This window comes from Poecilia reticulata, linkage group LG15 (genome assembly GCF_000633615.1).
Source record: "Poecilia reticulata strain Guanapo linkage group LG15, Guppy_female_1.0+MT, whole genome shotgun sequence".
NCBI classification, from domain to species: Eukaryota; Metazoa; Chordata; class Actinopteri; order Cyprinodontiformes; family Poeciliidae; genus Poecilia; species Poecilia reticulata.
Window position 1 is genome coordinate 10,694,763 of NC_024345.1, and position 11,703 is coordinate 10,706,465.

General features: G+C 39.1%; 1 protein-coding gene across 2 annotated transcripts in view; it reads left to right on the forward strand.

Moving 5' to 3' along the window:
- oprm1 (opioid receptor, mu 1) overlaps positions 1 to 11,703 on the forward strand; it is a 31,343-nt gene that overhangs the window by 3,692 nt on the left and 15,948 nt on the right. The window contains exon 2 of one of the 2 annotated variants that reach the window (XM_017309115.1): positions 10,003 to 10,079. The exons of the other annotated variant lie outside the window; for it this stretch is intronic. Within the exon in view, the coding sequence (XP_017164604.1) occupies positions 10,003 to 10,079 (77 nt within the window). The remainder of the gene's footprint in view (positions 1 to 10,002; positions 10,080 to 11,703) is intronic. 2 annotated transcript variants of the gene reach the window in all.

Below are 11,703 nucleotides of genomic sequence, written 5' to 3' on the forward strand. Positions count from 1 at the left end.
CTCTGTGAAACGTTCCTTTTCATGAACACTTTGGATATCAATTACCGGGCCGACAGACGCTAATCTGACCTCTTCCTCAGTCTGTCCCTGGGTCACATCTCCCCTGACGAATCCGGCAGCACCTGCTGCTGCAGTGGCAGATGTATTAGTAAGTGTGACACATTTTGCTGAATTCACTTGTTGACCTTTTAGCCTTTTTTCTCTCATCTCTTCTGCCCCCTGATAGAGGCGCGGGGCGTTTTATTGGACTAACCCACTGTTCTTCAAGAAAATCAACCGATTGATGTTCACCATCAACACAGATTATTTACTTTTTTTTTGGTTAAATTATGACCGGTCTGCCGTTATACAAAAGTTTCTGACCACCTGACACCTTTGGACAGTCTCCTCTTCTCTGCTAAAGGGCCAGTGCAGTTACTGGCCCTTTAACATAAAACTTGCAACATTTTCTTCCAGCTGACTTACAGGGAAATTCCTCCATGGTCTTTGCTTTGTCTTTGTTCCTTTTTTCTCCTTGTAATGATAATGATAATAATCTTATTTCTAAAAGATGTCGAGTCTTTGACTTTACCATTTTTCTTACATTCAATAAAATCCACTTAATAGCCTCCACATTTTGTCTCGACTTATCTGAAGCACATTGCATGCAGCTGATGAATCCCTTGGCTGGTGTCTCAGACAGCAGCCGATTTTCAAATATGCACTCTTATAAAGAAAACTATTGACTGCAGCTAAGATGAAAAATTGGATTTAGTTTTGAATTTTGATCAAATCTGTGTTCTTTTTTTCTATTTTAAACTATTCTAGGTGCAGTTTTATTGAAAAAAAACTGCACCTATGTTTCAAGAATGTTTAAAATAAAAAGAAATACATGGTATAGCACATTTGTGCCAGATGTTGTCTACCATAAACTAATTGATCACAGCCCATCTGCTCTGCTGCTGGTTTCAAAGTGGGAGCACAGCTGAGATGGAAGTGACATTGTTTGAAATGTGAGTTAGGCACCTTCATTGTTTTTAATCATTGCACTTCTGCAGCCACCGACATGCAGACAGCTTGAAATACAAAGAGTGGAGTTATTTAAATATTCATAAATTCATCCTTGGAAAAAAAACAAACAAACAAACAAACCAGGAACAGTCCTGGATCCAGATCTGGGTCTGATCGTTTTTCTTGCTCTTTTGCTTTACGGGAATTACAACGCAGGTAAAAGCTGAAACCACAATCCATTAGGACTGCAAACAATGTCATTGTTCTCTGCTGCAGCTTTCCATTCATCTTTTCTCTTCCTCTTGTTGGCAGAGTGAAAGTGACCTGCCATTTTGATGATGACAAGCAGTAAATGGATGTTTTCCTGTTGTCTTGAGCTCTCCTTCTCCGTTTTATGGATGTGCCCTTGAACACAGTTTGGCCAGATTAAACCGAGACAGTTGACGGCAGTTTTCTATTTTTATTTTTTGTTCTTGTTTTTACAGTCTGAAAGCCATTAAGCATCTCTCCCTTTTCTGCCACTCGCTTTTTTTGTTATCTCTCTCTGTCTTTGCGGTTCCTCTCCTGCCCTCCGTGAAACTCCGCAAACTTTTGCTGCACAAACGGAGATGACCGGAGAGCTGCACGCCTGATTGGGGGAAAAAAATCGATTCTGGTTGAGCAGAAGGGAGTTTGAGCTCCGTAAGGAATACGCTTCCTCTGCCGCCAGAGCAGATTGCTTCCTGTTGCCATGGAAACACTGGGAGGTGTTTTGCGGAGCCAGACGACGAGCAAAATGAGTCCGCCACTTCCCCCAAAATCTCCTTCCTCCACGGCCCATCCAGCAGCATGAGCAGATGTGGCCGTGGTCGGTCTCTTCCAGCAGCTGCAGCGTCTCTGAAATGCATATTGAAAGAAGAAAACGTAATAAGCTCCTGCTGGTCTGGATTCATATGGATTGTTTTTTTTTTGTTGTTTTTTTGTCACAACAAATGCTGCCTTGCGAACGTTTGTTGAGTGATCTTGCAAGATGCAATTGAGCACAAGAGTCTTTAAACATTCCTCATTTTTGAAATATATTTCTCCTCAAAGGAGCCAGAGCCTCCAGATATCTTTATAAAAAATCATTTTTATTTTTTTTTGCTTTGGACTTTGGCAGCTGCAGCTTTTTTTTCAGTATCTAACCATTCGATGGGGAATAAGTGAATAAAATTGTATTAGTATAGAACATTTAAATGCAGGGGACATCTTGAAAACATTTCACTTAAGGAAAAAAAAAAGCAACTAAATCTAAAGCCTCACTCCAACAAGCGGTATATAAAACAAATATAAAACAACACATCAAGAGAGAGATGGAAGGAGTCCCTTTAATATCCTCAGCCGTGTAGCTGAAATGTCTGAGATGTGATCTTTGAGCATCTAAAATAAGTTAGTCCTGAGTAGCTGGGAGATGGATCAAAATTGACAAGGTAAAGTAACATTTAAAAACACTTCTGACAACGATGGTGAGTCAGTGCAAAGATGAACTGGAGATAAACAACAAGCAGCTTTGCAAAAAAAAAAAACTACTTCGAAATGGATTTGTGGGAACTTTGTGTTCACAGCCTCTAATAAAGGCTCAATTTGTTCCTAGTGTTGTTTCAAATCTCTGGAATGAAAACACAGATTGGTAAATGTGGCTTAACAGGAAATTGTCTCTCTTACGTCGTCTGTTTGATGAATGTTTTCCCATTTTTAGATTTTTTCTCGTGTGCTTTTGCATGGGTGTGTCTGAAAAGGTTTTAAAAGAAGAGAAAATGCTCATAAAATGAAGCATGCAACTAAAACTAACCATTAATTACAAACAACCACAGAAAAAGTGACCATAGTGGCTATTTTAAAAGCAGTAAGAGCGTTTCATCGTCTTCACAGTTTTCCTGTTACGTAATGAAATTTCCACAACAGCTTGACGCCAATATCGCACTTCTGAATTTTTAATGATTATTCTTTTTATATATTTCAGCTCAAACTGAATGCTTAATTTACCTTAGTGGGTTCATTTTTTATCATGTTTGTGTTACAATTTTCATTCATTTCCACTCTGATGCAAAAGAATAAAAATAGAATAGGTTGGAAAATTTAACTTTTTCAAACTTGAGTCATTTATTTGAGGTTTCTAAGAAATCAAACAAGCAAAAAGCAAACTTTACCTTATTTTTCTGTTTTACTGTATCACAGTTTTACACATTACTCATCTGTATCATCTGTTTTCTTTCTTTTTTTGACAGTATAATATATAAGGGGTATTTTAGAAGATTTTACCACTGTACATTTGCTTCATAAAGCTTCTGAGGAAAATGCAAAAGTATTAAGTAGGCACTACAAAATGACAATCAAAATTTGGCTTAATATAAAGGGTTTTAATGACTAAAAATAAAAAAGACTGAGAATTTATTGATGTTTTTTAACTGATAAGATTTTCGTCGATTCTTTTAGGTGTTGTCTGTTTTTAATTGTTGCTTTAAAGGCTCTCTTGCAGATGTTATTGCAAACATGAGAGCAAAATGTTTTTTTTTTTTAAATAATGGTCAGGCGTCTTATCACTAAAAGAAACAACCTAATGAGACGGAGGAGGACACATTAAGGCTCATCGTTATTTTGGGCTGTTGTTGGATTCTTGCATTTGTGTTGCTACTGGCAAACGTACTGGTACTTTGTCACAGTTATCTTCCTTAATAGTTGATGCTTCGGGGCTGTTGTTCGGGTTTCTTGATTAAAAAAAGAAAGCAACCAACAGCTCTGTTGTAGCTGCAGGGGTCGGTGGTGGTGGGGATGGATCTGTTTGTCTGTCTGTACAGCAGCACTTTTCAGATCAAGGCCATTTCTATCTGCCCATATCCCAAACACAAAAGGCATTCATGCCTGAAACTGTTTGTCTTTAAACTTCTCATCCTGTCCTTGTCCTTAGCTGTAATTTGACTATGTGGTGGCAAAGGATGATTATGTAAACACTTTAGGGACACTAATTAACTGGCAGGACAGGCTCCAGTTTGACAAACAAAAATCAGTTCACATGTTTTATTTTACGTCCAGTTTATATTCGTTTTCAGTTATTGAGTGACAGGCTTATTCATTAAGGGTGTTGTACTTGGACAAATGTGTTTTGAATAAGTGCAAGAGGAGTTAAAAACTGAGAGTCTGCATATTTATTCAGAAGTGAGGGAACAAGACTCCTGTACTATAATCCTTTTTTTTTTGTTTTGTCAAGTTTTTCCAAAGCTTGTTGAGTTTCTCAGAACATCTAATTATACTTTTCAAAGCTTTCTCTTTCCTTTGGGGTCCAAATATGATGTGACACAGAAACCCTTTACTTTGGGCAGTTAGTAGAGTTTAGAAGTGATTCCAGCTCAGGATATGCTCTTTTATGTCCTACTATCATAAAAGTAAACATGTAAAGCTGGAAAAAAAATCTACTTTAACCAAGACTGTGAGCTTTGATCAGATGAAACCAGCTTTTCAACAAAAAAATAAATAAAAAACTGATTGTAACTATGGAGACACAAAGTGGGAAGAAAATAATGCCCACTGATATCAGATATTGTTAAAGATACTGTGGGGATTCTTTGTCTGTAAAAGCCCTTGAAAATGTCTTAAACTATTGAAATATCAGGTGATCTTATATAAAAACCATCATACATAAAAAAAATTTAAAAAAACATCTGGTGACCTGTTAGTATCACAAGATCTTTATGCAAATACATGGGCAAATAAACACAGAAACAGTCCAGCAGACACAAGCTCAATATTTTTCAATGATGGTCTGAACAACCAAACTGAAGCTGAAGACGGTAAAGGAAACAAAATGAATGGATTTCAGCCAAAACTGGGATTGTTCCAAGCAGTAACAGCACCGGGGGGTTTGAGGAAAACAGTTATACTCAAATTAAAGGTTGGATTTTAACAAAATAAATACATTTTAAATTCTTCTTCTTCTTCTTCTTCTTCTTCAGTTGAAACGTAATTTACATTAGCAATGTGTTTGTATCTCTAAAAAAAAAAAAAAAAGACACGGTTGGGTTAAATGCCACCATCACAGTGTAGATCTGTTTTCTACCTGGAGCTTCAAGGCTGCCAAGGTGACCAACACCCAGGAGGTTAAACATGGAGTTTCCCACCACACCTAACCGTGAGCGATCACTTACATTTTTAAACAGAATTAAAGTTCAGACCATCAGCTTGCACAAACCGCCCGTGGTGTTGTTTCTTGGGACGGGGAGCCTCTGCAGGAAGCAACAATGGACAGATTCAAACACTTTTGCAGCGTTTTACACGAGGGGATTATTACACAACACACCAACTTCAGCTTCTGAAATAGTTTCAGACGCGTCGCTGCAATTAACAGGAAATGGGACGAAAGAGAACGCCTCGGAGCTAATTAATGCAGATTAGGGCTCAGTGTGTGAGCACGATGTCGAAGCAAATCATCAGGATCGCCGCGTTCGCTTCAGCTCCTCTCCGTCGTGAATGGGAAACGGCTCTGATTGCTTTGCGTTTCCACGGGTGATGATGGATGTCTTTGCTGAACCTGCGACGGCGCGTAATAAGATCCCTCAGTCGCGGTGACGACGACGTGCCGCTCTGACCCCCGGCTCTGCAGCGCCCGCACGACGTGCGACGCGAACGGTAGCTGGTAGCCCAAATGACGGCGCCATAATTGCCGCTCGCATTCAGATTTCACACCTCAATTATCTTTTTTTTTTTTTTTTTTTTTTTGCTTTCGAGTGCAGGCAAGCTCATTTGGCACAGATGAGTCAAGACAAACACGTGAGGGACTAACCTGCGCATTCGGCCATCATAAAAGCTGCCAGAAGAAGAGAAGCACAGCGGAGAAACCCACAGAATCCAGCTTATTGTTTCTGTTTAAAAAAAAAAAAATGTGGCAAAAACGGAGTCAGAGGTTATACATCTGGGTGGCAATTATAGAAGCTAATCTTTCTGCCCTCCCTCGCTGTGTTTATGAGTAATTAGGTTTTCAGTGCTACCGGGCCTTCTTGGAGAGTTGGAGCTCTGTCTGTTTATTTCAGCAGGTTTTCTGTTGAGTTACAGACAAAAAAAAAAAAAAAAACACAACAAAGAAAGAAAGGGAAACAATGAGACCAAAGAACTGCCGGGGGAAAGTGGATACAGTCATTTTTCTGAGGAATGGAGCAAGAGTCAGTGATGAATAATTAAACAGAGCAAAGAACAGACTCATTTTATGTTTTCTTTTTCCTAATCAAAGACTGATGGACGTTCTTGGCTCATTTTTCTGTCTGTGATTTACTGTCTGATTCGCTCTGCTCCTGCTCTTTATATTCTACAATAGGAACTGTAAAACATGCATTTTATTATTTTATTTTTTTTTACATCAAAGCTGACATTTTAAATAACCCACCTGAGGGGCGATTTATTCAGCCACCGAATCCTTTTGAAAGGTCAAACGTGAGGAATCAAAGTGCTGCGTCTTGCAAACGTAGTAAAACTCCTTAAACCTTTTAACATTTTTTTTTCCTGCCGCTGCATCAAACTTTTCATGCACCTTTTATTAGCGATTTACATGATGGCCCCACACAAAGCAGCTTGTAGCTGTCACATGAACGGAGAGACACATGGCTTTGAATTCTCTGCAAAAGAAAATCTGAAAAAGTATGGCAGGCGTTTATATTCAGGCCCAGTTGGTCAATACTTTGTAGAATTGCATGATTGGATTTTCAATCATTTCACTGAACTCCGATCTGGAGCCGCACAGAATTCTGGGGGATGTAGGCAGAGGAAAGACCTCTCAGAGGTAGCTAAGCAAGGTGGGTGGCATCGACTGACTCTCCTACTCATTGGTTACCTAGCAACAACCTGTTGGGTAACTTGCCCAGCAGCGGTTTTCGGTTTTGCCATCGTGCCTCATAACCGCTTGAAAATATAAAAACGGTGCGAAGAGAAAGGAGAAAATGAGCACAACAGCTCGAGAGGAAACTGGGGATAAAACAGGAAAATGTCGTGTTTTTTCCACTGTTTGACAGCATTTAAGATATTTTAAACAAAAAAGCTATTAATAATTATCAATATTGACTAATATTAAATCCTCTTTCCCTGTCCAAAGTCCTTCGCAGCATCTGACACGTCCTCCTCCAGGATTTACCCATCGTCCTGTTATCTCTGAACATTTTCCCACATTGTCTCTACGTCCCACAGCTTGTAGCAAACATTAACTGGGACTTTCTTCTATTTTCAGATGATGGATTGAACTGTTCTCTGTGTTCCCTTGAGGCATGGGGACGCTGTTTAAATCTAGCGTCCTTATTCCTGACCTGCTCACTGTTTTTTTTTTTTTTTTTTGGTTCACTAATGTTCTCCAGCGAACCTCTGAGGCACCCAGAGAAAAGCTGGAGCTGTAACGCGATTAAGTTTAACACAAGGGGACTAACTAGATTATTTCTGGAAGATTTAGTTATCAGACTAAAGAGGGATAAATAAAAATGCTCACCACACTTTTCAGATTTCTATTTGTAAAACATTTTCAATCATTTTCCTTCCACTTCACAAATTGTGTCCTGCTTTGCTTTGGTATAGAGCATAAAGCAAAAAGCTTGTGGCTGCAACAAACAGGAGGGTCCAAGCTATTAGTTTGTTGAAACATCTTGTGGTTGTTTGTTACTGCAGTTTGAGAGGGGTGACAGCCCAAAGGGCCCCTGACCCTCAGGTCTGTTGTCCATTAAAAGCTGCGTTCCTAGGCAACAAACAGAGCATCTGGAGTCGACCTCATACGCCACTTTCATTTCCACAGAAGGTAATCTTCTACAGGAGTGATTAAAAGGATGGAGTCTGTATTACCATTGAAATTGGACAGTACACTCTAAAGTAGTCTTTTTTCTTTTCCTTCAAGTGTTTTTTTTTCTCATAAACCCTCAAAAAGTATTTGCCATGAAGGTTGTGCTTTCGTAACCTTCATACTTCGTGTTTTTTTCCCCCCACACAAAACCCTCTGTCTCCTCTCAAAAAATAAAATAAACATCTGAACAAGTGTTGAGTTTCTAACCCCTCATTCATCTAATTTTTTGTAGACATTGATCTCAACTCCTCGCTCGCAGTGCGAAGGGATCAGCATTGTTCCAGTGTGTCGCCTCTCAATGCTGATGCATGCGATGTCAGTGATCACATGACGGGTCCGCAGAGGAATAAATCACTGAATCGTTGCATTTAGATCAATGTTTGTGTTGCATCCTGAGGCTGTTTGGCCGTTTCGCATTACATCCACATCCTGAACCGGCAGGAAGGAGTGTTGATTGTTGTCAAGCCAGAGGCACCGGGCGCTTATATTTGTCAAATACATTTCAAATTTAGAGTTGAAACTCAAAATGGATGAAAAAATAAAAGTTGCCAAAGTCTGATTCTTAAAGAAGGGCTTTAGTTTTAGGTAATTATTTGTTCAGGTGGAAAGAAAAATGCTCTCAGACATATTGGTGGTTTGATTCAACAGAGCAAAGAGTTAGCATTCCATCTATCTATCTAATAGAAGTGTGTGATATTGCAGATTTTACGTATTGATCTGATACCAAGTGCATACAAGGCGTGTATTTATACTTTGAATATAAGTTTCATACATCGTCAAAGTTCTTTGTGCTTTTTATTCCTTTGAATTATTTTGTTCAAATTAGAATAGAATATAGACAAAGTTATCTACAAAATACTTTAATAACATATTAACATGATTCTGTGCATTTTCCCAAATAAAGAAAGTGTAAAATATAATTTGGGGAGAAAAAAAAAGATGGAATCTGATACTAAAGCATCGATCTTTGCACACTGCTATTGATCCATCCATGCATGCACACAATTCCTTATGGGGCCAATTTAGCTTGACAAATTAGCATCATCGTGTGTTTTGTAGCCAGGAGAGGAAGTCAGAGCTGATGGAGAAAATCCACAGCAGGACAAGGAGAACCTATCAGAACCCAGGACCTTTTTGCTGCAAGGCAGCGCTGCTAAAAGTTAAAATCCTGTTTTTACAGTCGTTTTTTTGAGGCTTACAGATGGTTATGAAGTCCTTTGTGTGTCTGTCACTTTGTTCCAGCTGCAGATCTGGCACCATTTCGGCCTGACAATCCCCCACACACACTTGTCATCTCTCTAGTTTTTTCAGATGTATAATTATTCATCCCGGTTCTGTCAGTTTGACGCATCTGTGATTCACATGTTCTGTGACAACGCCGACAAAGCATCTTGTCCAAATCTGATCTTCTGTCAGAGAATATTTTTGTTCCTCGTGGAGCTTTGAAGCAAAAATGGCGATTTAATGAATGAGTAGAGAAATTATGATTAAAACACACAAACTTCTTCTCCCTGTATCAGTTTAAATGCGAGAGTTTAATTCACAGGCTTGTTGGTAAGTCTGTTGTTTTTTTTCTCCCTATAAGAAGTGAAGCAACGTGAAACGTCTCAATGCAGGATTAAATAATCAAACAGAGAATCTATGTAAAGATGTGCCACATGTTCTCTTGCTTTTGTAAATAGTCCAAACTCACTGTCTTCATATTTTGACCTTCAAGTTACAATTGACCACTACGGCCATTATATGCCAGAGTTTTGCTTAAATGATCACAGTAAGATCTGGGCCAATGGAATTGTAATAAAACTTTGTTTTCAGTCAACTTTAAATGTTTTTGCTATTTTTATATACATAATTCAATGAAAAACATTATTTATTGATAGAATTAGTAGTAGTAGTAGTATTGCCTCCAGCATAATGACTGTCTAATCTGACCACTCTGCTCTCAGACTCTCCATGACGACACCCAGCAGCCCCCTTACTCCAAGAGGGCGGCCTGCACCACTTTGGTGCATGCAATCAATTGCAATCTTTGTAGAACGTGTGCAACATGCCCACTTACTGCGGTACAATTTTTCTTTTATTTTTTTTAGCTCATGCAATTTGGTTCTCCTTATTTGGATTCTTTACAGATCAGGCCCCAAGATGTCACACTTGATTCACTTCATTTAACCCTTCTGTCCGTATCGCAGGTGCAGATTTTGCCTCCTGTCTTCTGGAGCTCCTGTGTTGAAGTGAGGCTCAGTGCTCCTGTCTTCAAATTCAAACAGTGAGTCTGCAGGGATTTTATTGGCAGTAGAGTCTTTATGAAGTTGTAATAAATCTCTGAGTCTAGGTTTGCACATTTAGATTGTGGTTTGAGAAAGCTAGCCAAGCTGCCTCAAACATTTCTGCATCTTCACCTGCTTTGAATCTGGAGTTTTATCAAAAGGAATCCTCTTTTCTTGCACAGATTAAATGAGCACAGTGGGAGATTGCTTTCTACTTTAGCAAACGTGCGCTCCTCCTCCTTGTAAATTAGCCGAGTTGGTTTGGCCGTCTGACCAGGATGCCTCTGGGGCACGGCTTTTCAAATCACGCAACTTTGAGATGAGTCACTGCTCCCGCGCATAGACCTTTGGTAGATAAGATCAGGGGATAAAATCAGCTTCACATACAAGCATCGGCCAATCACAGAACTCCCAAAATTAAGGAAATCAGGCAGTCGTGTTTTGGACGTTAGATCGTATGAACAAAGCAGACCAGATTTCTGGTCCTGCCACCAATACCTGCTGATTTCTGTCCTCCACCAACTTTCTCCGGCTTTGTCTGAGGGAATCTCCAGCCTCTTCCAGGCCATCTGGATGATCTAATAATCTGTCCAGGGAGTTGCGAGTCAGCCGAGAGATTCCACCAAACTAGCAGGGAACCTGGTGAAGCTGTGAGACACGGCAGACAGAGCAGCTACATAAGATATGACAGAACATTGGCTATATTCTGAGATCTTCATCAATTATTATTATTAGTAAATGAGCTAGGTTATGCCGAATCATGGCTACTAATAAAAATTCTCAGTGAATTTGTACAAGCTGGTTTGCTTGAAGAAGGTTGACATTTTAAATGTGTTGAATCTGCTAAATATAGAGGGGGAAAAAATCCTTCTTCATGGACCTTCAGAAACAGCATTCATTGATCAGGACCAGTTTAATATTCAGTGCTTTGGCTCCCAAACCTGGCCAATAAACAGCTCCCAAACCTGGCCAATAAACAGCTCCCAAACCTGGCCAATAAACAGCTCCCAAACCTGGCCAATAAACAGCTGATTCTGATTCCGAAAAGAAGGTATTTTATTTTCAGGATCATATTCAAAGAGTAAAACCAATTCTTCCATTACGCACTCACATATATTTCTTTTGATTTTTGAGATTATTGCATGCAGCTTGGGAAAATTCAAAATTCAGTTTGTCAGAAAATGAGAACATTTTTCATAAAGAATGAGATGCCAACGCAATCAAGACTGCTGACTGGAACAATCGGAGAGGCTGGGCCTCGTCTCTGTTAAAGAAGCTGACAAATCTCGACATACAAGCACATTAATGAGAACGTGGGTGGAAAGACAAGTGTAGAAGAAAAGGATAATGTATGTAAGAAAAGGATTTTTTTAAAAATCAATAAATGAAAACACTTTCTGTTTCATTAATCGAGTATTTAGATAATACAGGTATAACTTTGGGAGTCATAATTGACCTTGGAAAATATTCAGCTTGATTTAAAGTTTGTAACTGATAAAAAATATTGTGTTTCCTTACAGCGTATGTGAACATCACTGTAAATCCATGGATATATTAATTTGCTGCACTACATCAACTTTTGACGTCTTACAAATTTATGATGATGAGCCTTTACTGTATATA